The sequence below is a fragment of the Lonchura striata genome, chromosome 8, assembly GCF_050655825.1.
Source record: "Lonchura striata isolate lonStrDom1 chromosome 8, ASM5065582v1, whole genome shotgun sequence".
NCBI classification, from domain to species: domain Eukaryota; kingdom Metazoa; phylum Chordata; class Aves; order Passeriformes; family Estrildidae; genus Lonchura; species Lonchura striata.
This window is the reverse complement of record NC_140710.1, coordinates 22,071,819-22,099,698: the sequence shown is the minus strand read 5'-3', so window position 1 is coordinate 22,099,698 and position 27,880 is coordinate 22,071,819. Positions and strand designations below refer to the sequence as shown.

At 37.0% G+C, this 27,880-nt stretch overlaps 1 protein-coding gene across 5 annotated transcripts in view; it reads left to right on the top strand.

Moving 5' to 3' along the window:
- Window positions 1-27,880, top strand: part of PTPRC (protein tyrosine phosphatase receptor type C) — a 58,415-nt gene that overhangs the window by 25,757 nt on the left and 4,778 nt on the right. For 2 of the 5 annotated variants that reach the window (XM_077785490.2, XM_085585961.1), the window contains 23 exons: window positions 7,963-7,989; window positions 9,331-9,429; window positions 10,775-10,807; window positions 11,043-11,270; window positions 11,818-11,943; window positions 12,770-12,895; window positions 13,532-13,666; window positions 14,801-14,959; window positions 16,798-16,994; window positions 18,498-18,558; window positions 19,241-19,349; window positions 20,207-20,238; window positions 21,396-21,511; window positions 22,035-22,125; window positions 22,220-22,296; window positions 22,529-22,565; window positions 22,992-23,089; window positions 23,960-24,085; window positions 25,481-25,638; window positions 26,016-26,151; window positions 26,697-26,846; window positions 27,294-27,384; window positions 27,716-27,849. In XM_077785490.2, coding sequence (XP_077641616.1) covers window positions 7,963-7,989; window positions 9,331-9,429; window positions 10,775-10,807; window positions 11,043-11,270; window positions 11,818-11,943; window positions 12,770-12,895; window positions 13,532-13,666; window positions 14,801-14,959; window positions 16,798-16,994; window positions 18,498-18,558; window positions 19,241-19,349; window positions 20,207-20,238; window positions 21,396-21,511; window positions 22,035-22,125; window positions 22,220-22,296; window positions 22,529-22,565; window positions 22,992-23,089; window positions 23,960-24,085; window positions 25,481-25,638; window positions 26,016-26,151; window positions 26,697-26,846; window positions 27,294-27,384; window positions 27,716-27,849 — 2,546 coding nt within the window. Of the gene's footprint in view, window positions 1-7,962; window positions 7,990-8,420; window positions 8,547-9,330; window positions 9,430-10,774; window positions 10,808-11,042; window positions 11,271-11,817; window positions 11,944-12,769; window positions 12,896-13,531; window positions 13,667-14,800; window positions 14,960-16,797; window positions 16,995-18,497; window positions 18,559-19,240; window positions 19,350-20,206; window positions 20,239-21,395; window positions 21,512-22,034; window positions 22,126-22,219; window positions 22,297-22,528; window positions 22,566-22,991; window positions 23,090-23,959; window positions 24,086-25,480; window positions 25,639-26,015; window positions 26,152-26,696; window positions 26,847-27,293; window positions 27,385-27,715; window positions 27,850-27,880 lie in introns of all 5 variants that reach the window. The other 3 variants (XM_021547393.4, XM_085585962.1, XM_031505517.3) reach the window with 2 other exon arrangements.

Sequence of the window (27,880 nt, the reverse complement as noted above, 5' to 3'; positions counted from 1 at the left end):
ATCAAAGAAAAATATTATTATGAAAAGGAATAACTCATAGGCAGATGTCAGTTCTTGAAAGAAATGTTCTTTTTAAAAAGCTGAATATTTTTGAAAATCACTGATTAGAGTCCTCACTGACATAATGCTCCCAGTAAGTACAGAGCTGTTGATCCAAGGATTTCATGCTAATGGAGCTCTGAGAAACAGAAGGTATTTCTGTTTTCAACAGGCTTTATGTTATCAGTGGCTAAAATGCTGATCTGAGAATCACAGACTCACAGAAAAACTTAAGTTAGACTACACCTTAAACATCATTTGCTTGCAGCCTCCCCTACTCTTCAAATAGTACTGAACTGTTTATGGTTTGAATTTGAGCTAATTAAAGACAGTTGAGAGAAGTATTTCTGAGTTGATTTTGGTTTTTAGAGCAAAGGACCCATTTTCTGTTGCTGGCAAACTTACATAAAAAGTTATATTCAATCAGGAAGATGTCCAAATAATGCTTTAATCTTGAAGAAACTGAGAAACAGAGAAGTGATTCAGATATTTAAATATGCCATAGTCCAATGAAGGGCCTGAAATTAGGTTTGCTCCTGCCTCACACTCTCACTAAGCCAGTCAGTCAGTCAGTCAGGCTACTCAGCTGTAGCCTCTTTTTCTGATCAAAACTCTTGAGAACTAAGCTGCCTTCTGCTGTTCTCCACAGCTTCCTGTGACCAATAGAGTCAGCAATTGCAAAAGCCGTGGGAGTACAGATTGAGAGGATGATAAAATAGGTGTAAGTTCTTTCTTCCTTTGCTTGCCATAAACTATCCATTCAGCAAATCCAGAATCGTTCTGTCAGTGCCATTAAGCAGAGCAATATGGAGCAAGTGTTTCTGTTCAAGGTAGATGGGGGAAAGGAAGATCAAGGAAGGATCCAGCAGGGCTGGAAAAGTCATGACTGAAGTTAGAGGGACTGGCCCTGGGGAGCAGAGAAGTTTAGCATGGGAACAATATGAATCTGGCTCAAGACTTTCTGTGCACAAATATTGAAAATATATAAAGGGCAAAGCAAATATGAACACAGATTTTTTTGCATGTAGCACAAAATTGCCAAACAAATATCACAGCCAATCTTTCATTTCTCATGTATAGGTGTTTCTTAATGACTGTGGAGAGTACCCAGCATTTCACAGCTGATAGAACTGTTACATCAGTGTTTGATATTCTCCTCTCTTGCAGACAATTCACATGGTGATAAGGACTCCCTGCAAAGCAGTCTGGTCTTCTTTTGGCAAAGATTGCCACCCCTCACTGTATCATATTAATGAACCTGTACAACTGAAAATAATTACAAATGCAAAATATGATGAAAAGGAGTTTAATAGGGACATTTCATGGCTGCACTAGAGAAGTGGTTTAGCACTAAGATAAGTCTGATTGCTTGGGCATGTGGGTGCTATGGTAACTCCATTTGCATTTGGAAGCACTTAAGCTCAAAACCACAGTATGCTGCACCCTCTTCCTTTTGAGCAGGGTTCTGTAGAAGAAAGGCAGAAGTAAACAGCATGAGAGAAACCACAGAGCAGCAAAGGCGTCGTTAGCTGTAGCTGTACAAGTGGGTTACTGCAAAGCCATCCTGTGAAGACTGAAAATGTCATTTAAAGTATGGTGCAAGTGATAGAAAACCCCTCCTTCTGACTGCTAAACACACAATATTCCTGGGTATTTATTTTAGGTTTGCAGGAACTGTGTTGGCAAAAAGTATTTGATTTGCTGCTTTTGGTTTTTGTTTTACTTCAGGTTTATGGTTTTGAGAAATTTTACATATCATTGGTAACAAGTATTGTTTCCATTAAATTAATGTTTCTTCAGGGAAATTTCTGTTTTGCTCTATGCTTTTATTTTCCTTTGGAAAAAATATACTCCTATGTTTATTTTGCATAATCAGAACCAGAAAAATACTTTTTTAAATGGTCAGAAATATTCAACATATACTGTAACATTGTGATCCTCCTTGTATCTGTCAGTTATAAATTCTTGATTCCATCCCTTTCTTCTGGTTGTTCCCCTTGTACTCGATTGCTGGCTAATTTGAACTTTTCACCTTCTCCATAGCTGTAAATGCTGATTAATGCTCACATTTGATTCTGAACTTGAGGAGGATAGGTATAACTCCAATCTTGGAAGGTGGACAGCAAGGAGAGGGATCTAGAAAAAGCATTAATTTCGGAGGTCAGTTTTCACTAAAAGCATAACACCACATCCTATCACGTTGGCCATAGTAGAGCAGCACCCACTCCTGAGCTGTGCTCTGCAGGCAGACCACACCTTCCTTCCCCACTGCAAGTCAGGCCTCAGCACTGGCAGGTGCTTGGGAACAAAAAGGCCTTTGACTCTCGGGTAATGCTTTAAGCAAAGGTTAAAGGTGCAGGAAAGAGTGCCAGGCTCTTGAGCAGCGATGCACTGTGTGAAGGAGTTGCTATGGGAGGCAATTATTAATGAACTTGTACCAAAGGAAATATTTGGAGAAATCAGATGGAAACTATTTTAATTATAATTTTGAAAAGTCAGAATGGACATTAAATCCAGATATCAAAAGCATTGGCATTGACAAAAGAAATTGGCATTTCTTAATCAGAACATTTTAGAAATTCTGTTAAATTAAAATTTACAGTTTCAACATTTTATCCCTAATTTCTGGTGAAAATAAATATTATAAATATTGCCTGTGGAAAATAAATGGTAATGTTTATTTAGTTCTAACTCATAGGGCTATGAAGACTTATCAATTAGACAATGAATAACTTAGAATTGATTTGATGGCTTCATCTTCAATGAACACAGAAATAGATTTTTATTTTAGGACCCTCAGAAATGTCTCTCACCTGAGAAAATTCTATACTGTAAACTCAAATGAGTTGTTTATTTTTTGACTCAGAGCATGAAAAATTTCACATACTTTTAATATGAACTCTATATGGCAATCTTTTACTTGATTTTCAAAAAGCAGCAATTTGTCCAGAAACTGGGGATATTAGTTTTTTTTCTTTCCCCCCCCCAGAATTAGAGATAAAGAATAAAGTGTAATTCTTTAATCTCTGGTTATGAAAGCACTTTAGCACATGTGATCCCTCCTATAAAATTTGAGGTCCTCTGTGGTATAGAATTACTCAGATGTTTAAGTGTTTGTTAGTCTATTCTTAGGTCTGCCCAGATTAGTTTATAAAGTAGCAATGGATCCCTTCGTTTTGTGTTTTCAGCAAAAGTAGCAGTAACATCTCTGGCCCTGATGCTCATTTACTTTAAGGTCTCGTTAGCTGGTTCTGGCAGCACAAGGGAGCTTTAAAGCAGGTGTGAATTACATCCTATCCCACTTGAAGTTTAAAAATAAATCAAAGGGCGGCTGGCAGCATTTTGTGAGGCTCCTTGCCTTACTCACCCTTCACCTCCCACCAGGAACTGTTCTTTTCTTGCAATTTAGTGTTGGCTTGCAGGGGAGCTGCAATGTCTGTGCTGTTTGCTAGGAGACCCCCTCAAAGAGCTTTACTCCATATGAACAAGTAGACCACATCCTGTTGCTTTCTGTGCAGATGTGAAGAGCCCTGACCCTGCTGAAGCAGTGCCATTCAGCTGTGAAAAGAGGGAAGGCAGAATCTGGACCTACATTTGTTGCTTGGTGTAAAATGCTGCCTGGTGGGGGTTGCTGGGGTCTGTCCAATATGCTAAAGGCTGGAGAGATCCTGGGAAAAGGGCAGCAGCTCTGCAGACTCAGTAAGCATTTTTCCTGGCAGCAAAACTCGGCTGCCAACTGTTTTACAGACACGAGGCTGAGAGGAAGGATTACTTCCTCTGCCCCCTCCCAGCTCTGGCAAAGACACGAGGAGTACAGCTGGATGTGGAGAGCCAGCTGGTACGGCACCACGCTAGATAAAACACCAAATGCACTATTAGCAGGAGAGGCATCCTCCTTCCCACATTGCTCTGTGCCGTGTGTATGCAGGAATGCAGTCCTGCAGCAATCCTGTGCTCAGAACAGAGGGGCCTGAGCTGCAAGCATAGCCCCCTGGCCAGTCCAGCAGCAAATACAAAACCAGATCCATTTTGCTCACTGTGCAAATTAAGCAGCAGAATGGAATTAAAAGACATGTTCCATGTCATCAGCTAATAGATTTCTGCCCCTATAAGCATGATAACATTTTTAGGCTCTTAATGCTGATTCAACAGGATCTCCATCTTATCAGCTGGAGTTTGTGTTATTAATAGCACATGCACACAGGAAATGTGTGCTGGCTCTTCCTGCTGCTCAAGAAGATCTCACTCTGGACTTCCTTGAAACACATTTTTATCTTCTAACATATTGTAGGTCCCAGTTGTCTTCTGTTCAGTTGCTTGGTCCTGCCAAGTGAAGACGTTTTCCTAAGACAGCAAAAAGCTGTCTCCTTATTCAACTGGACTTCTTATACAGGTGCAACCACAGCACTGCACTGAATGCAGAGTTAGTACTGCAGAGGTGATGCAGCAGCTCCTGTAGCTCCAGATGTGACCCAGACAGCCTACTGTCCTAGGGGTTTGAGAGGTTGGCTTTTTTTTTTTTTGGTGGCTTGGATTCTTTCACAATTTTTCCATTTGCTCTTCTTGTTGAACGTTGAAAGTAGTTAATAATGCAGTACTCCCATGTCTCACTCACAGGGCCAGTACATCTTTGGCCTTTCAGGAGAAAGAGTGGTGAACTCATTTGTTTTAGGTGTATTTTGTTGGCAGCCTGTCATTTCATTGCAAACTTTTCTTTGAAACAGCAGCTGCATTCTGTCTGCCAACTGGTAGGAAGGAGAATGAAAGTGATTAGCCAGGCTCCCATCTGCCCGTGGGATGAGCTGCTGGTTATATCTTTCTCCAGGGCATGTGATTAAGGCCAGATCTGCTCAAACATTACTGATGAATTTGAAATATTTTTAGGTATGTCAGCAGGAACCAACTGGTGGCCAAATCAAGAGAAGGTAGAGGGAAACTTGAAAAACTTACTGCAGTAGTAGGAACTTTTTCTATGCTCTGATTCTTCCATTTGGGTTATCTAATGTTGTCCTTGTTATCTTACACATATCATCTTAAGAATGTCTTACAGTTGGATGCAGTTTAAGCTTTGAGAAAAATTTTGGGGTAGTTCCCATTTAAACTCAGACCGACTTGCTTAGTTTGGCAATCACCAAGCTTTCATACTGCAAAGCATGTATTTGGGGGATTGGACATCTTCATTACATTTTAAAGATATTTTTTGTTTTCAGCTTTCAAGTTTCTAGAGTTATGTTTTAGAATATAAACATGAGAAGACAGTTTTGTCTTTGAGGTAAACTTGGTTAGCCTGAGGTTAGCTCAGACATTTGTGAGTGCTGAGACATTTTTTTGAAAATAAATTAATAGTAGCAATATACCTATTAATTTCAGAGTAACAGAGTCTGGTGTGTTGCAATTCTTCTTGATTTTCCTTCATTTTACCCAGTACCTCTCAAAAAGATTTAATGGGGAAATGCATTTGCTTTTCTTTTTGAGAGGATTTTTTAGTGTTCTGGTGCCACCTATTGAATTCTTTTCAATTGTATCCTATTCCATGGCTATAATAAAGCAAATCACAGGAGAGCAGGAGACCCTTGAAATGCTTAGAAGGGCATAAAACTGCCATGAAGTTCTGTTAAAATGATAGTGCTTAGTTACAGACAGGAAAAAAGGGCAATCTTGGACTATTATTTCCCATATTGTTTTAAAACACTGCTCTGAGGAAGGCAGTGGGACCAGGTGATCTCTTGAGGTCTCTTCCAGCCTGGAGTTATATGATTTTGTGTAATGCTTAGCTCCTCTCACTGGGAGTGGGCAATAAACCTTATACTCTATTTAAGCTATTAGCATTATTCTAACTTTACAAGGGGGAGGATGGGAGGATTATTTTCACAGGAATCTTGAGGAAATGAATGAGGCAACCAGAAACACAACATCAACAAGCTTATGATCCCCCACTCACTTATGATCCCTCACTTTACTTGGAAGAGGCAATCTTGATGTATATAATTTTGTCTCTGTTTGCATCAGAGATCAGTACATATCTTAAAAAGTATTTCTGAATGTTTCACTAAACTGAGCAGAGTTTAATTTAGGACTTTTTCTGCAACTTCTTTTATTCTGTTTTTGGAAAAGTTTCTAAGTGAAAGTTAGATGATGCTCATGGAAAGTTAATATTTGTCTTGAGGTCTACTTGATGTGCTAAACCAAAGTAAGATTTGGAAAAGGCGGGGGAATAATTGATTCTCAGCTAATAAGCCTTTTGAAAAAAGAAAATCATGTTGTGGAATTTAGAATGACTAACTGCCAGCTTTCAAACACTTAATTGAAAACCATGAAAATATATTGAAAATTTATTGCTTATAGAAAATATGAATGGATATGAATGTTAGCTTTTACAGGGTTCCTTGGCAGTTTAATGCATATAGTTATAGATCATACAATTGTTGTAAAGAAATGTTGCAGACAGGAGGTTTCAGATGCTGAAGGTACGTTGAAAATGCAAAAGATCAACTATATTTTTGTTTCTTATTTTTAGCCTCTCTTAGGTTAGGAAGCTTCATGTGCTAAGATTCTGTAGCTTTGAAAAGAATGCATGGTCTGTGTTTCAATGAAGGTATATAGATATAAATTAATTAACATGGTAGACCTGTTGTATAGTTAAATATATATTTATATATATATCATATAGTGGCTTCTACACCCATGTTATTCAATCTGTTTTCAGTCTGCTACATTTTAGAGATTATATTCTTTCAATTAAGAGTAATGTTATTTTGACAGTTTCATATGATTTCAGGCAAATGTCATATACCCATATCCTCATCTCATGGACTAGACTTTAGGCAACACTCTTCCCCACTTCTCTAAAGAAATAAATGCTGCATTACTATTTTCAGCCAAACTTAATTTAACTTCTGTTGACACGTTTTCTGTAAGGTATCAGGCTACTGGCTTTTTCCTAATTGTCAGTTGTAGTAAGAGCTCTTGCATTATTTACAGTCCACGACAAATTCAATTGCTGACAAGAAAAATGTTTGTGTATATTCATAGATTTTGTGTACATACAAAGATTTTGTGTGCATTCATATTCATATGCCTTAGACATACTTCATGACAGTTCCAAGCACCAAGAAATTCTCACTCCCTGCAGGTGACTATGCCATTGCTGGTTATGTGTTTTTAATGGCTGTTGTCAGCCTTCTGAACTGTCCATATGGGGTGCGGAGTCCATGGTGGCCACTGAGCAGCCAGCATGTGTGCTGCTGCTTGTCAGGTCCATAAGAGAAAATGTCTGGAGTCCCAGGATATCTGCTTATGTTGATCTTCTGTGTCAGAAATGAGGGACATGGTTTTGGTGCCGACACATGAACAGATATTTAGTATCCCTCACAAGTGTAAGAGTTTCTCACATAAAGCTGGCTTTTTGCTTTAAAGGTTGAAGGAGTTTATTTTCAAAAGAGTAAAATTACAGCACTAGGTGAAGTGCTGTGTAGTGAAGCTGAAGTAACAGAGAAACAGGGAAGTTCTATCTGAAAGACACATGCCACAAAAAAGAGATAAATTCCAAGAAACAAACATAGTAGGAAAGATCTGATAGAAAAAGAACAGAAGAAGGAGGAAAGAAGAGCCAAACAGTGGATGGAAGTTGGTCAGATGGGGCCCTGAGCAGCCTGATATGCTGGGTGGTATCCCAACCCATGGCCAGGGTGTTTGAACTAGATGATCTTTAAGATTCTCTCTAACCCTGACTTGACCTGTGATTCTGTGACCATATATTTGATATTCTGAGTGTCTGGTTGTTGCTATATCCACTAAATATAAATTAAGAATGTGTAATTTCCTGGGGAAAACTTAGCTGATATTTGGGAGGAAGGACTGTGTCTATATTTTTGGCAAATTCCTTGGAAGTTTAATTTACACTTTTTCTCTCTCTTTTTTCAGGGCAGGAGACAACAACGATCGCACCTGGTAAGAAACAATTTACATGGAAGAATTGCACTGATTTTTTTTTTCTTCCCTGACAATTTCTTCTTTCTGTTTCTCACACACAATTACCTCACAGAGTGTATAATGCTTTTTCATTCACCCAACACAATGAAATACGCTGTCTTAATAGGCTGGTTTTGAGTAATGTATTCAGGTATATTTTAAAACACAGCATTTAGTGTGGAAGGCACAATCATAACCAAAAAAGAATACACTCACCGGGTTGTTCATCTGACACCTGTTGAATCCCCTGCACTTTAAATGTTTGATGTGCCTTTGTTTTGTTAAAAATTCCCAGTGTCTCAGTAGGAGAGTGCTCCGGCACTGCAGCCTGGTGTTGTGGGCAGCTCTGTCCCTGCTGGGCCGGGCACACAAGGATGGAGCATTACCGACCCTGCTGTACCTCTCCACAGGTGCCAGCCTCGCACACAGCACGCACTTCTCCAGCCCCGGCACGGCCCCGAGCAGCCCGGCACGCAGCAGCAGCCCTGCTGCCCTCACCGCACGCACCCCCTCTGCCTTCGGGGATGCTTCTGCAGGTTTGCTGTCCTCCCTTAGAAACTCTAGGGGAAAACAAAACCATTCAGCACCAGGGTAGCCTTTTTCAGCTCGTGGCTCATCAAATGGAGAAGGTGTTGGTGCTTTGGCATGGTGGCAATGCCAGGACTGTGTGCAGGATCTGGTATCGGAGGGCCCGGTCTGGTTTCTGAGGGCTGAGTCTTGCTGTCACCACAGTAGTATCAAAATGCCAGCTGCTGCCAACAAGGCTGTCCGCAAATCAAGAACAGTAGGAATGAGCCTAAAAGTGAATATAGAGATCTGTCAGTGGTTTATAAACAGGGAGATAAAGAATGAAGTATAGTAAGAAATATAGTGAGCAAGATGCATGATCCAGCAAATGAGCACTACCTAGAGTTTCTGTTTATGAAACAGCACACACACTATTCATAATTGTGTTTTACTGTAAGAATATAGCAAAATGTTCTAGTTTTTCCCAGTTCACAGATTGTAACACTATTTTTATTTTGACTTCATCTGGAATTATGACTAAATATTGACCAAAAAAATTGTCATTGTACATTGCAAAATTCATTTGAAAGTGGTATGCTCCAAAAATTTGCTTTCTACTTAAATACTCTTTTTTTTTGTTTATGTAATATATTAACATCACTTTTCTTTCAGCAGTCTTCTCTAAATTACAAAAATCCCATAAGAAAAAACAAAACCAGGGAAGTGCTGTAGTGTAGGATATTTCTGATGAAAAAGCCATATGAAAGAATGAATTTCAATTTTAATGTTGATATGTTGTTTATTTTCTTACAGATGATAACAATTCAACATCCTTGCACAGCACCACCTCATCAGTCAACATGCCAGCAAGCACTGGGATCAGCCCCACTCTCAGCTCCACTCACACAATAGGTGACAAACTTGCACACAGTTACCACAGTTCTGATACATCAGACACAGAAAATGGGTTGAATGAGGCAATTAATTTAGAATGAATCAAACCTAAGCATACAAATTAGGCATACAATGGCATTAAACTTAAGAATGTTTTTAGGAACCTTACAAACTGTTTATGAGTAATATTAAAGATACCAGATTTGTTACTTGTCAAGCAACTGCAAAACAGAAATTATTTCCACACAGTGGCATATAGCAGGAGGGTAAATCTGTCAATTATTGCATCAGTACTCCTCTTGTTATTCACGGAAATTTGCCCAAGCAGCAAAAAAGTGTAAATACATCCAAGATCTGTGTGCCTCTCTGTCTTCTGGTGTCTTCCCTTTGGTTTCACACAGCAGTAAGACTTTCTTGGCATCTAGTAGCTCAAGCACTTACAGTGATTTTAGTTGCCATTGGGCTGTAAAGAGTTAGTCAGGTCAATAAAATATATGTATGTGCATGTGCAAAGTAATCCAGGAGCTGGACACTTTCCGTCTTGTTGAACTGTCCTTCAAGTAGCTGTCTGCTCTTTGACAAGCTGAACTTAGCTTTTACTTGTCAGTGTTCTTCCCCTTACAGTCTTGGTGAATCTCCAGTGGTCCTTCTCAGTGTGTCCTCTCCTTAGGGCCACCATTCAGCTGGTGACTCCCAGCCTAGAGGCAGGCAAATCTAGGGCCTACCATATATGAAGAAATTAGATATCAGTGTGTTTTAGTGACACCTTTACCTTGGGATATATTAAGTAACTGTTTGCAGGATGAAGTCCTTTGCTCAAGCTTCTCTACTGAAAATACCAGCAAAAATTTATTTTGGGTATTCTGGTGTAAAAGTAGTCATTAAACAATCGGTACTGTTTAAATCTCTTTCCAAAGGTAAGAGTGGCAGTGCAAAAAGCAGGTAAATTTTGTTTCTTTGGTGACATTTTATACAGTTCAGTTACCCATTCCACAGCACACATATCCTGGAAAACTGCTGTAGTTTATCATACTGCTATGAGAATGTATGATTTTGGAATATTCTTGTGTAACTTTGTACCCAGAAATTTTATTAATAACCAATTTGATTTCTAGTTCATTGATGTCACTGGAAAATTGTGAAAGACACATGATCCCTAAAATAACTAGTTAAAGAATGGGGTTATGTACAGCTGATGTTTCTTCCCTATTTCAAATGTGAGATGAGTGCTAAATACATTTACTTGTATTGAATATATTGAAAAAAGAGTATGGGGCAGTACTGGTCCCTCTTCTTCAATGCTCTATGGAAAAAATACCAAATCTCTTAAGACAGACCTTCATATTGTTTTCTTTTCTTATAGAAACTACCACAGTGATACCTGAAGCATCTTGTGGTAAGAACCAAACCCCTTATTCTCCTTCAGTTTTGAAATGTGACCAAATAGTAAACTCAAATACAGAAAATTGGTAAAGCTGATAAAGCAGTAAAAAAATAAAACTGATCAATTAGCATTGAAACTGATCAATTAATTGTTTTAGAAAATGTCTTCCAGTTCTGGAAGAAGTAAGATTAAAGTTATTTAACAGTTCTGGTATTTTCATCTCCATTTACAGTGTATTTTCTTTTAGATATTATCAATAACATAGAAGACTCTGAGAACAACCCTAAAATGGCTTCAGTTTTACTGAACATTCCCACAGAAGACAAAGAATATATTATTTTGGGGGATGGCATAGACATAACTGTGAGTTCCAGCAACAAATCAGTAGAGCTTCCAAAATGCCAGAATTACACTGTTAAAGTTAAAAATGGCAAGTGTTCAGACAGTACTTCTTCTTCTTTTCTTGTTCCAAAAGGTAGGTGTACAAGGGTTTTAGTAATTTCTTTCCTTGTTTCTTTTAGAATTTATTTTTATATGCAGTAATTCAATTTTCCCAAGTTTCTTTATCTATTCTTGTTGCTTTACAGAGAATCAGACAGAAAGTTTTCATATTTTGTCCATGGTTTGCAAGCTATTTTGAAGTTGTATATTAAAACTTCTCAGTATTTTCTTAAAGAACAATGAAAACAAACCATAGTATTTCCATTCTAAATGAAAAAGGGAACTTTAACTGCATTGGCCATATGCATTGTGTAAGCAATAGCAAGACCAGCCACCACTTCAAAACTGGTGTTTATGCTGAATGTCTGCACTAAAACGTTAATTTATTATTTGAATACCTGTGTGTTTTTGTCTCATTAAGACTTTTTCAATTTTTTCTTTCCATTTCTTATTAAATTCTTTGTATATTATTCTATGCTGATTGTATCTTCATATTGCAGAACAAGTCAAGAAACATAAACAAAATTTAAAGACTCAATATAGCCAATGTCATAATGATGTATAATATTCTTTGTTTCCAGTTGCCAATGAACCTCTTCAAGTCAACAACCAAGGCAACACCTCTGCCAGGTTATGTTGGAGTATCTCACTTGCCTGTGCTAATGTGACTGTTACCTGCAATGGGACACTTTCAATGTATTCTGAAAGTGGGTTATTTATTTATTTATCTTTAAAATCATTATTGATGTTGTATTTTGATGAAAGACTGGCAGATTTAATTTTATTGTGCCAGTCTGAGGAAAGGGTAGCTCAGAATTCCTGGGATTGGAGGACTACCATCCCCAAAAGTGCGGATCTGGGAAAGTTCAAACCCAGAGGCCTCTTTTGCTGAGTTTACCAGTTTCAGAAGTTGCACAAATTCTGTAGATTTTGAGGTCCTGTTTGATTTTCTGAAGGGGAGCTGAGCAGTTTGGAAATGCTGCAGTCTGCTCGTGCTGTGAGCTGACCTCTTGCAGGCTGCCTTGGCCAGTGGCTGCACAGGCTCCTGGATGGTGTGAGGCCAGGCTCTCTGCTCTCACAGCCAGCCAGCCTGAGGACATGCTGGCTCAGAGACACCTAGTGTCATGGGGCAGATCTGGATGCTGAGTGGCTTCATGTGTCCCAGAAAAATGGGTGATGAATGGCTGGGGCTGGAGAATTCCTGCTTCAGGGAGCTGAAGAGCTAGGAAGCCAATCCAGTGTTCTGCCAAACTCCCCATGACATGTTCTGATTTCTGTAGGAAAGCTGTTTCCTTAGAAAGTCAAATTATGACCCTTACTGATGAAAAGTAAAGGTCTATGCAAACTAAGTTAGTATGTAAGAACCTAAAATCTAGTCATTGGATCAGGTTGTAGATTTTTCTGTTTGGAATATCATGATAGCTTATTACAAATTATATCAAATAAATATGGTAGAGAAAATCTCAGTTAAAATGGTGCCACATGCTTTTGGAGTAGTGAAAAATATTGATAAAGCTCTTCTTCTGTGTACAGATAATGGAATTTGTGGAGTGCTGGAAGATTTATCACCAAACCGTCAGTACGACTGCACTGGATCCATACATTTTAATGAAATCAATGTTGGCAGCCAAAACCTCATCATACATACAGACTATGGTGGTAAGTGTAATGCTTACTTTTGGTTTACATTCCAAATATTTCTGGGAACTCCTACTATGAACTCCATTGTCTAGGTTTCCTGGGGTTAAAGATGCACTTTGAGCAGCATTCTCTGCCACACTCTGCTTCTCCTTCAGCTCCTCCTTTCTGGTCTATTGCCCTAGTAGTTGTTCTTTCATTGCAGCCATCCTCTCAGTCCTCCAGTCTGACCCATTCTTTCCTTCCATCAGAGACCGTAATTATTTTTTGTTGTTGTTCTGGAGACTGAAAACATGGTCAAATATATGGAATTTTGAATGAAGACACACACACAAAAAAAGCACAGACCTAGTCTGAAACAAGTCTTAAATTCTTGATTTGAATACACTGGACAATTTTAGTAAAATGTGACGTTGCTGTATTCACCTTGTCCTGAATTAATGAAATGTATGAAATTACTGTAATATGATGCTTTTACATATACTCAGTTTATAATTATGTATACCTTTTTGAAATAGAGTACAAAAAATATTACATGTTGTTGGTATCTTGCTTTACTATCAGATGAAATTTAATCTAATTAATCAAAATAGGTCAAAAGAGGAATACTTTTATTTTCATTTATTGCTAGTTATTGTTATTTTTCCTTTACAACAGTTCCAGGAGAACCAGAAAACCTTCAAATAATAAATAAAACTACCACAGGTGTAACAATTAGTTGGACAGAACCTAGGGACACTTCTAACGGTCCCATACATGGCTACTTTGTGAAATTCTTTGTGGGAGGCATATGTAAGTATATTCACTGTTAAATAATTCATTGCATGTACATAATTACAGAACACCAGCTATAATGCACTGTCAAGTCGTATTGGAATCTCTTAACACTGCAATTTATTTTTCAGACAAATGTTAAAATTTCCTTCCTTTAAGGTTGTTCCAGTTGAACTTTCAGTTGAGAGTATTTGGTTTACCATGTCAGGACTTGACCTTGTCACCCTTCAGTTGGCACAAATGCATGGCAGTTAGGTATTAGCATGTTTAGATGGGTATAGCCAGGGGATTGTCTTCTGCTAAATGGCCACTCCTTCCAGATATGCTGGTCTAGGCCATTTTACATTTCAATGAATAAATTTGTATCTATTGTACTGGGATCATGTTCTCCAGGTGCAAGCTTTTCTTCAAAACAAGAATTGGAAAATAAGGTTTTTAATATGAAGAGCCTGATAATAATAAATATGTATCAGGTTTAACTAGTTCTGGCTTGATCCTTTCAGCCTTTCTGTTCACATACTGCAGGTTATGTAAACCTGGGCTGCCACAGGAACCGAAGGCTGTCGTGCTTCTGTGCTTCTTGATGCAAATCATATCTCCCATTCTCCATGCCCCACATTTGACCAAAACCCAAAAGGATGGCAGCCCCACCAGCCAGTTTCTGTGGTTGGTTTGGCTTGGCCAGTGTAGGAGGTGGAGGCAGTAACGTGTGGCTGCAGAGAGGCAAGCAGGCAGCAGGCACATGGGAAGGCCGTGGCTCCCTGGCTCCCCGAGGCACTGAAGCCCAGGGCAGCCTGGGCAGTAGCTCTACTCATGTTGCTCCTCATGCAATTCCATTCTCCTGCTGTTTGCCACTCCTGGAAGCAGGAATACCCCCACATCTCAGGCATCACACCAGGATAGACTTGCTCAGTGTGCAGTGACACCTTTATACTTACCCCTTCCCAGGCTGAAGGTACTCTTTATATGTAAATACTCTATGTATTTATGTATTTCCTCTTCTTCCTGAGCCTTCACTTAGCATTAGTAAGCAAAGCAACCAGATTAAGGTAATTAAAATAGAATTACACATGACAAGTAGCTCTGATAAAGTGTAAGAGTTCCTGTGCTCCTAACATAGATTTAATTAATTTTATTAATTTCATTTTTCAGGGTTTAATGAGACAAAAATCAACACAACTCACTGTACTTTCGACGGGTTTGAAACTTATACCAATGCTTCTGTATCTGTGATTCCATATACAATCAACAAAGAAAATCATATACTTGAAGGTAGAAATAAAAGCTGTGCATTTGTAACAAATGCAGGAGGTAAATCTCTTTGCTAACTATTATGACCTAGGCTGACACTAACACAAAGAATTTGTACTTTCCTAGAGTAGTATGTTATATTTTATACATAGTATTACTGTTAACCAAGAAACTGATTAAAATGAAAATAATTGTACTGACATTCATATAACTAGTGCCCCTTTTAATATTACTTAATGTTGATCTACTTTTTAATTATGCACTTCATTTTAATATTTTTCCTATATATTTATATATATATAATTTTTAAAAGAAGATTTCATTAATTTGAAATTCTCGTGAAATCTTTAGGAAGCATCATATCCTAATATAAAGAAAACATTTTGAATTAAGCATGTTGGGGCTATCCTTTCAAATATATGGTTTGAAGTATACAGGAATCAGAATTGTCACCTGAAGCTCCACAAAAAAATAAAAGAGCTGATAAGTTGATTTACTGATAAATATAAACAAGTTGATCTGAGAATTAGCTGTAATGCAAATTTAAATATGGCTTTAATTTTTAGGCAGCCCTAATATGAGCATAATCATGGTTCTTTTCTCTATAAAAATACAGTTTGAGCATATTTTGAAGCCCCCACTTTCTGCATTGCACTTATTTTAATAACTCAGGGGAAGATTAAAGTCTTCAATATAAGTTTATGGATGTGCAAACAACCTCATTCCCCTTATTTTTTGCAAAAAGAATGAGTTACATCATTAATTAATGGTATTAAATAGACCTTCTCCAGCTGTCACAACAGTTAATAACAAGATAAGCAGGAAGTGGAAGAGTTTTATGGCTTCTTGAATTGAAGAATATATCAGTAGAACACAAGTCCTTGGAAGCAGGAAAATCCCTACATTTTATAAAAGATGTTTTCATCTTCAACAAACACATTGCCTCCAGAAATGTTCACTTTCTCCTCATCACAGCTCTTTCAGCAGCAAGTGGAATAGGAATCTAACAGATCTGCCCTGTGGATAAAAATTATCAGCTATGATGTAACCTCACATTCAGCCAAGTCAAATATCCTGCGATTCCTCACCTGGGCTATTTGATCTGTTTATAGAGCCTTACAGGTCTTAGCTCTTCATATGAAGAAAATATCAGCTGCAGTTTTTTGGGTTTTATTTTTTCTCAATATGATGTTTTGCAAGTTGACATAATTTTGTAGAAAATTTCCATGGTGGTGTTCTACTGAAATGTGGCTGCTGAGATATGGCTATTGAAATGAGGCTGCCTTACAAAGGCGGCCTCATTTTACTTTCTGAAAGGTTTTATCAGCTCATAGTGAAAGGTCCCCTGGCTGTGCCCCTCATTCTGAAACCTGCAACATTTGCTGCAACAGAAGAAACTAGAGTTTGAAACCACAGATTAGATTTAACAGATTCTGTATCATTAAAAAGTTTTTGTGGCTTTAGGCCAGACTTAAGTATAAGGACACTGTTCCAAATATTAGAATATACTAGTGACTTCTGGGAGAAAATTTAATTTAAAATACTTTTGAAATGAATATTCACATGGAGAAATCTTTTATTCGCCTGTCTTGTCTGTTGCCCCATGTTCCTCAAATGAGAAAGTGATGTGAGATGTACGAGAGATTTGCCATCATACTACTTTTGCAGTCTGTCAGTAGAGAATTTTAGTTCCACATCTCATCTTTTTCAGCTTAGATAAGCTTATGATTAAGTCAAAATTGATTTTACTTATCTTGTTAAAGTGGGATTGAAATTTTTTAGGAAGAAAATATATGAAGTTATTGAGACAAGACAGGAAACAGACTGAGCACATACAGCTTGAAATGTTTGGATTGAAATGATGAAATAGAGCGAGTAACCCTTTTTCTTGTCTACAGTACCAGAAAAAGTGAATCATGTTAAAACAATATTGACAGCTGATAATGCTGTCCAGATTACATGCAAAAAACAAAGAGAGTTTGGACCACGTGCAGAATTTAAATTTATTTGGGAGAATGATGAAAAAATTGAAAACAAAAGCAAATGTGAATTTAAAAGAGAAAATCTCTTTTACCTGACAAACTATACATTTAAGGTAAGTTAGTTTATTTTATTAAAATATATAAAATATTGTTGCATTTTTCATTGTTTAAGCTTATTATGCTTGATTTTAGGGAAAGAAGGCAAATATGGTGTTAGAGAAGTCAATTTATAATCTGTAGGCTTTAGGTGTAAAAAAGTAATTATTATTTTGGAACTAAAATGCATATGTGCCTAACCTGTCAAGCAATCAATCCACATAGGTTCTAACAGCAAGAAAAATGCATCCTCTGTTTATACACTTCATTTTCCTGAAGGCTTCCTGCAATTTTCTCATCTGTCAGGCATTTCACCCTTTTGGGGTTGCCTGCAAAACCAATAGTCTTATGTGATTCCCTTAATATGGCCAGTAGGAATATTTCTTATATCCTGATAGCTCCTCTCAGTAAAGTTTAGGCAGGAAAGTAACCAGTAAGAGTGATGGAGTTCTACTACTTTTAGGAAGCAGTTTCACTTACTCCCCACATTCTTTTCCTTCTCTGATTTTACCTGCACAAATGTAGTTTCAGGGAACTTGAGTAATCTCATTTTCATTTCAATATTTTGTCAGAATTTTCTCAACAGATTCTGCTCAGAGAGCTTTATATTTGAAAAGTAAAGATGAGGTCCTCTAGGAGCAAAAGATCCTTGCATTTTCCCAGTAGCACAGGACCTTTGTGCCATTTAGGGTTTTTGTCCACCACTTTCAGTGAGCAGTTTTCCTTACATAAGGAATTTGCTTCTGCAGCTCTAAATCCTGGCTTCTGTTTTGCACATATTTTGCTTAATTCTTGCCCAAAAACTGGAGAAAGCCTTATGGGCTTAGCTGATAAGTAAAGGACTCTGGTCAAGTTATAGAAGATTCGCAAGGAAAAAAAAAAAAACAGTGTGAAATGTTTGACTGCAAGCTGTCTTTTAGATCTGACAGGAATTTCTATTAAGAAAATTTAAAAGATCAAATAAATATTAATTATATGACAAAACATAAACACAGTTGAACAAAGTTAGTGTTCTAATACAATTTAAATACCCAAAAGTTAATGATGCAAGAAAACACCCTATTTAATTAACTTCTATGAATTACCTACCCATACATAAATTTGTACTAAAACCATCAAATTCAGTGGACTATTTGTATCTTCACTGTTGCAGCAAATGGGTTTTTTATCTATTGCACAGTTATTTTTCAGATTGGAGAGGCTTAATAAAAGACAAAATTTATTTTGCTTTGAGATGCATCTGATTTTTATTTTGTAAAGTGTGTTTCCTATTTTCTCTAAATTATTTTTCCTGTCATCTCTATATTTTTGAATCCAGATCTTGCTTTAACTTGGGTAGAAACCTGAGCTGCACTATAAATGTCAATACAGAGATTGACAGCAGACACTGCTGTCAATGGTGTTGTCAGTAGATGGATGAAATTGGAAAATCCATTGAGCTTTGTTTTTTAAGAATTATAGGCAGAAATTTTTACTTGTCATATCTGAACATCCCTATTATTGTCACCCACTGCATGCAGATCTTCGTCTTTAATGGAGAATACAATGGGCCAGTGGTAGTGGGGAGTATAAAAACCAGATGTAAGTAAATATGTACAACATCTTTGCCTTTCGATTTTAGCATAATATAAATAATGTAAATTGTGAATTCAGTTAAATTGCTCCTAGTTAAAAATGCAAACTTCCTGTTTTATAGTTAACATTTGTTCTGTATTTGAAAAATATCCCCATTCAGTATTAATGTAGCAGATCATGTTGACAAGTCATTAATCATAACTCAGAATTATTACCCAGCTGTGATTTCTTCAGAAAATATTCAAATGCAACTAGAAATGAATTTCTCTAACTGCCATGATTCACTTTTGGATTATTTTCCTGTGTTCGGATCCTGCATTTCAGGAGCTGAACATCTGTGACTTGGCAGAGGTTCCCAATTCCCAGATTAGGAGCAACTGAGAACTGCACTGTACAGGTCACAGAGAGCAGGAGACAAGCACTGTAATGCTGAACTAGTGAGTTGCAGCATTTTGACAGGTGGACATGGAGAATTTAAGGGAAAGTTTTCTTAATGAAAACATAAAATTCCCTCCTCTACTCTACTATGTTTGGCATAACAAACTCAAACCTGTTTAGTTTTTTTTTCTCAAAAAAGACCCTAAACCAAAAATTGAGGAGCACTGGTTCTAGGGAGTATACAGGTTTCTTTTTATTTTTTTTAAAAGTAATTTAAAAATATTAAATGTCTTTTTTTTTCTGTTGGTAGATAATTCTAGAGCCTTGATTATATTCTTGGCATTCATGATCATTGTGACTGTAATTGCTTTACTACTGGTTCTGTACAAAATCTATGATCTTCACAAAAAAAAGCTTAGGTAAGCTTCATGTTTGTCTCCCTCTCTTACATAAATGGAAGGGGCATGGGGGTAGCTTTTGTTTTTTCCACAAGATTTCACAGTGGGTAGTGACAAAATGTTACAAATTTGATGTTTCATTAATGGGAATGACTGGGAAAAGATATCCTTTTACCTTTAAACCATTTTAAAAGAAAACGAATTTTATGGTGTTTGTCAAACAAAACAAATATAATGAAATAGATTTAAAATCTGTCTGCTCTACCCTTATTTGAGGCACAGAACAAAATTACTTGTCCCTAGTTTTGTGAAAAAAATTTCAGAAATATCTGGAAAACATTTCCTTCGTTATTTAAATCAGCAGTAATAAAAATAATCCACACTTTCTTGGAACTGTTTTAAATGCTTGTTCACCCTAAACAATATCTCAGGGAGGTGTTGCTTATTGCTGCGACCTCTCAATGGCTCAGCAGTTTTCTAGGACAGAGGATGGCAACAGAAGGATGGTCATTGCATTCCCTGATGCCTGTGGCTACTTAGCATTTAAACTTGCTGTATTTTAGGTATGTGTTAGTTTTCTGTCACTAGCAAGAGAAGAGAAGATGGTGTGAACAGTCACTTCAGTGAAGAAATTAAATACACATTTGTTGTAGGTGAGATAGGCAAAATCATGCAGGCACTAAAGGTTTTTGATGTGGCCACCTTGTTTCTCAGCCTCAGGGGAGGACAGGAGGACAAGAATCCCAACCATCTCTGCATATTCCTGGGTGTAGCACTCTTGTTTACAGACAGCACTCTTGTTTCACTGATTTTATTTAACTTATTATCATATATAGTTTACTAGTCAAAGCATTTACAGGTGCTTTTGCTTCTTACAGCAATTCTTCTGAAGGCGTGAACCTTGTTGCAGGTGAGTATCTTTATATATTTAACAATTTATATTTATTTCCATTTAGGAAATGGAAATAAAATTAGTCTCAGGTCTTGCTGCAACCTTTAGGTTATTTGCATTCCAGGTTGCATACACAGATTACAGATATCAACATGATAACACCTTATATGGAGGACAAAAATACTCCAGTAAATACATAGAAGAATATACTTGAGTGAACTGAAAGTTCATCAGTGTTTGAGAAGTTCTTATTTATTAGTCAATTAAAAACCCAATTACAGTTATCCCAGACAATGTTTGTGATATGTTTAACACTGAGAATAAATCCAGAATAAAATCCAGTTTAAAACATAATTTCCCTTTTCTGTGCACCTTTTTCCAAAACAAGAGACTGAATATTAGCCAGTTGTTTTTTACTGAAAAATTTTGAAGGCTTTCAAATCCCAAAGACTGAAAGATTTGTGCGCCTTTTTGCACAAGATTTCAATCCCTGTGGAGAAAGACAGGATCAGTCAATACCAGAAATCTTAAAGAAAAAAAAATTTAGAACACTAAATTCACAGAAACTAACTACATTAAATGGGAAGTAGGACTGTGTTGAAATTCAAATCCATTTGCTTAGTTACAACTTGTCAATGTAAATGAAAAATTAATATATATCTAGTAAGAGGTGCTAAAACTTGTTCAATTGTTATTTTTTCATTCAAGATGATATTGCAGATTATTGCAACTCAGAACATAAACTGGAGAAAATGTGGAAAGTTAGGCTATACATATTATATTTTAATCACTGACAATAACTGACCAGAACTGAAGCAGAAGGCAAGGCTGTGTAACTTTTGTGGTTGTTGAGACAGTTGCTGTGCCCTGAAAATGAGAGTCACCACTTTGTGCAAAAGTGTTGATGTGCTGTCCCTGCGTGTGGCCTCCTCCAGAGGTGTCTCCAGTCAGGCAGCAGAGCTGGAGAAGTTCTCTTATTCCCACAGCCTGTTTGCTCACAGCTTCACAGCTGGCTCAGGCAACACCAGTTTTGTAAAAATAAATACACCAAGTTAAAAAAAAAAAAGAGTTTAGTTATTTTGTTAATTTATCTGGCAGTTTTAGAATCACGTTTACTGAAGTGTGATGGGCATTTGCAGTATCAGTAACAATAAACATTTGATTTATTTACACAGTTAAAGATGATGACAAGCAACTTCTTAATATAGAGCCAATACCCTCAGAGCTATTGCTGGACACATACAAGAGGAAGATTGCAGATGAAGGAAGGCTCTTCTTGGAAGAATTTCAGGTTTGCCCTTCACTCAAAATATACCACAGGTTTTTATCCAGGTGGTTGGAAGAATCCCATCCAGGAACATGTTTGAAATACATGTACTAGTTAGAAATAAATAAATAATCTAGAAAATTGAGTGGATTCTCATCTAAGGTCAAGTAGTCCTCAGTTAATTTTGCTACCAATCTCTCCCCATTGTAAGATGAAAATACTTCATTTTTCCTGAAGGTGTTCTTCAGCAAAAGAATAAAGTATGCAGTCTAAATACCTCTCATCCTAAAGTACCTTTTAATACATATTTTTAAACTTTGTCTTACTGCATAGCCATGGGAATATAAATAATATGTAATTGAGGAGATATACATTAACTATATTAAGGAGAATAATTTTTTTAACTTTAGATATAAGAAATATATGAAGTAATGTCTTATGAAGTATAATGTTACCTTCCAGATTCAGTAAGTCCAAATTATTTCCATATTCACTTGACTATTTCAAACCTAGGCTTAACTAATAAAATAAATTTCATATTTTACAGAGTATTCCTAGAGTCTTCAGTAAATTTTCTATAAAGGAGGCCAAAAAAACCCATAATCAGAACAAAAACCGTTACATTGATATTCTTCCATGTGAGTATTTGTAATAATTCTGACATGTTTTATATGTTTGATTTGTCACTGCCTTGCGATAATATAATTATGTTGGTTTAAATGATTTAAACAGATGACCATAACCGTGTTGAGCTCTCAGAGATGCCAGGAGATCCAGGATCAGACTATATCAATGCAAGTTATATTGATGTGAGTGGCTTTTACTTAAAAAAAGTCCTAGACTCTATGGAAAAAATCCTGTAATCTGTGAATTTAAAGCATCAGCACGCACCTTGGAGGATTTCCATTGGAGTTGCTTTCACCTTTGTAATGTATTTGGTATTATTGAATTGTTGCATATAAAATTTATTTTTAAAGCTGCAAATCTTTTAGATTGTTCATACTTTCTTTCTAAAAGTTAATAACAATGTACTTTTCACAGGGCTTCAAAGAACCAAGAAAATACATTGCTGCACAAGGTAATTTATAATCTTAAAAGAATATGTTTTCTTTATTTTCACCCATTTTTTTTAGAGTAGTAAAATCCTATTAGTGAGCTTAAAGGAAAAATGAAAATCTGACATTTTGACATTTAATATGACAAAGTTGTCAATGAGTTTTTGCTTAGGGAATTTAGTGACAATTAATAAATCGTACTTCAAAGGCAGATTTCTCATGTTGTATAATTTTGCACCAAAATTTTTCAGATTTCATATCTATGCACTAAAGACACAGATGAGAGTTTTTAAATGTTGTAGCCTAATGGCAGCAGCCATAATCAAATCAAGTGTATGGCTATTACTTGCATGATCTCTAGTTAGCTCTTCAGGTTGCCTGGCTAAGAATGCAGATGTTTTTCCATGTGGCTGCACTCTGAAAAAGTCCCTTAAATTATCTCCTTCTAGGCCCCAAGGATGAAACCACAGATGATTTCTGGAGAATGATCTGGGAGCAGAAGGCAACCATTATTGTCATGGTGACTCGCTGTGAGGAAGGAAAGAGGGTGAGAAGAGGGTCCTTCCTTCCTTCTATCTTTCCATCTTTCTTTTTTCTGAAAACTGAGTGGATTGCTGTGCTGTGCTGAATTACATACTCTTCTTAAGTACTTTTATTTCATTCTTTGCTGTTCCCTCATTGTGGCAGAACCTGTGTTAAAAAGCATGCCAAAACAGTGTTGCCTTAGGAATTACCAGTCGTTCCAGAAAATACCACTTTAGTCACATAGTCACAGCAATACATATCAGAGGGTGAGCTTCCAAATTACAGCTAATTAATTCAGAATAGGTAGAGCTGTAGTTCCTCATATATCTGTCAGAAAAGGTATGGTTTCTATTTTTCCCCTGTCTATTATGATAACCTGGCAGTGTCCTCAGTAGATCCTAGAAAGAATATTTTATGTCTGTTGCTTTTTTTTAAAGTGGAAGGTTGTCTGCTTCTGGTTCCTTATTCCAAGTGCAGCAGGAAGAAGGGGAGCTGCTGTTTTAGCTGCAGTTAAAGATGCTGACAGCCTGCAGATTTACAGCACACCCAAGCTGATGTTATAGGCAGGCAGGAGCAGCAGCCGTCATTGAAGACTGAAAAACAAGGCATGGAAGTAGCTGCAAACATTTCTCCAGCCATCAGGCAACAGTAGCAGTCACTCTTCATTGTTTCAACTAGTATACAGGATTTTTTTTGTTCTCCACTGTGCATGTGAATTTAAATTCCCTGGCCATAAATTTCAGGTCAGAGACCTGAGTTGTTGGATATTTGGAATTGAAAAGTTGGAAAAGCTATATTGAGTTGCCATCTACTTTAAATTAGGCTTTTTTCTAGCTCTCAGTTCTCTGCCACTTCACTTCTGGGCTGCTTACTTAACTTCATCTCGTCACAGAACAAATGTGCCCAGTACTGGCCATCAATGGAGAATGGGACTGCAACGTATGGGGACATCATTGTAAAGATCTATGAAAGCAAAACGTGTCCAGACTATGTCATTCAGAAACTGCACATCACAAATGTAAGTTGATTCAAAAGTGTGAGACTGACTGGAACTGGAGTGTTTATTTGGAGTCTGTATTTTAAGAAAGAAGAGTCAGCTCTCAGTGGAAGATGCTCTGCTGTCTTGCCTGAGCATCATATAGCTTAATGGAAAACTTGGATGTAGGTGTAATTTTTTGCAAGAAATATGAATTAGATATATATTTCCCTACTTGAAAAGGCATTTTTCCTTAATCCTCTGGAACCTATATTTAAGATTATACTATTAATATGCTGCTAAGTGGTAAAACATTAATGCATACACTGTGATGTCTTTATATATTTAGTTTGTTCTCTAACACAAAAAATTTGCTGCTTTGTGTGTATCTCAGCAACTAAAATCAGTGTACTCACTGGTAAGCATTATCTTCCCTTCTGCGAATTGTACAGTAGGACAGTCACAAATTCTGGTAATCTCAAGTGTGTTTATAAATATAAGTGTTTTAAAATCATCATTTAGAAATGTGTAAAGTCATTAAGGCTGGTTACTTGTTCTCTTTCACACATCTGAAATTACATGAGTTGCTCTATGTGTAATTGAGAACAAAATTTGCTATCAAAGGCTAGATGCTCAACTCAGGCCCTTTGCAAAAATATTTCAATGATAATAAATGGAGCCTAAATCATAGCTAAAAGCATTCAGACTCAAAGAGTAAATCTGCTGGCAGATCTTCAGCAAAGCAACAGAATCTGCCTATCTTGATTTGTGATTACAGTTGGAAATTCCTATTCTGCTGTCTAATATTGCATTAAAATTTACTCAGGATGTGATCTGATTAAAAGAAAGCGGTGGTCAGTGAGCAGATCAGGATGTTAAAAATCACCTATTTATAAAGACATTGCTCTGTCCCTTAAGGAATCTGACATTAGAAATGAGTGATTGCAGCAGGTTGAGGTCTGATATTTTTAGAAATATCTGCTCTTTGTTCAGCTGACATCATATCAATAAAGATAAAATGGATATTGGTTGGGGAATTGAAGAGTGGTCTGTGGCAAGAAAGTGGAGACTTCTGCGGTTCTGGTAGAATAGTGATGTATAATTACTGAAACCATGGCAAACAATGTATGAATAGCTTTGGCACAACTGGATAACTCAACTATGAGTAAGAACTTTGAGGTTAATTAGTGGAAAAATGCCTGTACAGCCATATAAATCTTGGCCAGTAAAAGAATGTCATTGAGGGGTTTTTCTCATTTGGTTTTATCAAAATTTATGTCCTCTCTTTTAGTCTAACAGCAACATACCAAAGTCCACTCAAGACTCAGGTGCTTCGGGCTTTAATCTAGTCACTTAGACTTATATATACATCTGTATACACATACTAATTTATATATAGATTGATATATATTAAAAACCACACTTCACTTTTTCTAGGGAAGAGAAAGGACAGCTGGAAGAGATGTCACTCATATCCAATTCACAAGCTGGCCAGACCATGGAGTCCCTGAGGATCCACATCTCCTTCTCAAACTCCGACGCAGAGTTAATGCCCTCAGCAACTTTTTTAGTGGTCCGATCGTGGTTCATTGCAGGTAAATATATATTATTCTTTAAAAAATTTGGTAATATTAAATGACTGAAATGAAGCTATTCAGAATAGGGATCTGGCAAAAGTCTTTGTCTGATCCCAGATATTGTGACTTAAACACTTTAAAATGAGGCAGAAAAAGATACACAAGTCCTGTTTTCTGAAGGATAAGAAGGAAATTCAGGTTGATAAGACCTGAGGATAACACAGACTTTTGAAAAACAGCCAGATCAATGTTGGGCTTCTCTGGCTGTAAACACCTTATTTGTCCATGTTGGCCTTGCTTTCACTAAAAGATACTAAAAATGCAAACTCATAATTGTTTGTGTTGGCAATTGATGCCATTGCCTGTCGATAACCAAGTCCCTTTGTGCACGGCAGTGCCGGCGTTGGGCGCACTGGGACGTACATAGGAATCGATGCCATGTTGGAGGGGCTGGACACAGAAGGCAGAGTGGATGTTTATGGCTACATCGTGAAACTGCGTCGGCAGCGATGCCTCATGGTCCAAGTAGAGGTATCTCCCTGAAACTGCTGTCACAACTCTCCTGTTCTAGGGCTTCAGCAGTATTTCTCACAAGTGCATTGCTCAATTCAGTTGAAGCTGTTCATAGAAAATACAGCTCTAAAAAGTATTAAGAGGGAAAAGAACTTCCCACATAATTTTTCAATTTTAGAAACTTCAACTTTTTAAGTTCAGACTTTAGAAGAGGAAGCCAAGGAGAACAGCTTTTTGGCATAAATCCATAAATGCAAAACTGAACTTGCAGAGTCAAACTGGATTTTTAAAATTCTAAAATACATCTGCCCAAGTGCAATTTTCATATGAGTTGAATACAACAGAAGTTGTGGACTGATGCATTGCATGTTTTTAACTTATTTCAGCATTTTAAAGTTTTAACACTTGAATTTGATTTTGATGTTAATGCTTAATATTAATAACACTAATGATATTATCACGGGAGTAATCATTTTTAATGATTTAAAAAAATTATTTTTTAAGGTTTTTTTTTTTACTCTTTAATAACTTCTTGTTTAAACTGTTCAAATGGGCAACACCAGTCACAGTACATCCTTATTCATCAAGCACTGGTGGAATACAATCAGTATGGAGAAACAGAGATCAGTCTCTCAGAAATGCATTCCTCCCTTAACAATCTGAAAAGAAAAGACCACCCGAGTGAGCCTTCTCTGCTGGAGGCAGAGTTCCAGGTAAATAAGCTTTGCATTCCAGTTGCCCTTCCTTCCCACTTGTGTTAAAAATTGCCTTGCACAATAGTCATGAGCTAGAGAGATACCACAGGTATCTCTATCACAGATCATTTAGGTGCTATTTTATTTCCCTGGCGCAGAAAGTTTCTTTACCTCACGAAAAAAAGCTTTATGCTAATGAAGTTATATTTCTGCTTTGGTGTTAATATTTTTAAGAAAGATAGAGCTCACAGAATGATTCCTTGTGTCTGTGTTCATGATTTCCTGTGCCATTGTACATGGTGTAGCAGGCATTTTTAAATGGTAGCTCAGATGTTACACAGTTTAAAGAACAAAAGTAAGGAGAGAAGCTCTGCAAGATGAATTCTGAGTTTGAGAGACCTGAGGAGACAATGATCTCAAGAACCATTTTAATCAAACATAATATCAAATATCCTTTTTCTTCAGCGATTGCCTTCCTATAAGGGGTGGCGGACACAGAACACTGGGAATCGGGATGAAAATAAAAGCAAAAATAGGAATGCCAACATAATTCCATGTAAGTATTTTCCATTGCCTTATTTTATCTCACCTTGCCTTATTTTCTGTTTTCTTCTATTAGAAAAATTTTGAAAAAATGAGCAAATCACCTTATAGAGTAGTATTTGATTAGTTTTTCCAAATACTGTAAAATTCTAAACTCCTTATAGTGATTTAAAAAGAAGAGATGAGTTTTTACCAATGTGAATTATTGGGAGTATTTATTTCAAACAAGGTGGCCTTGGTTCTGCAGTCTATTGTGAAAGGACTGGCCTTTTCTATTCCCTTGCCTCCACAAATGCCATACCCAGGCGCCGTGTGCTGTGACAGTGACACTTTGTCTTACACAGATGACTTTAACCGAGTGCCCATCAGGCACGAAGAGGATTGCAGTAAGGAGGGTGAGCATGATTCAGATGAGTCCTCGGATGAAGATAGCGACTGTGAGGAATCCAGCAAATACATCAATGCTTCCTTCATAACTGTATGTATTTAGAGGATCCACTGTAGACATT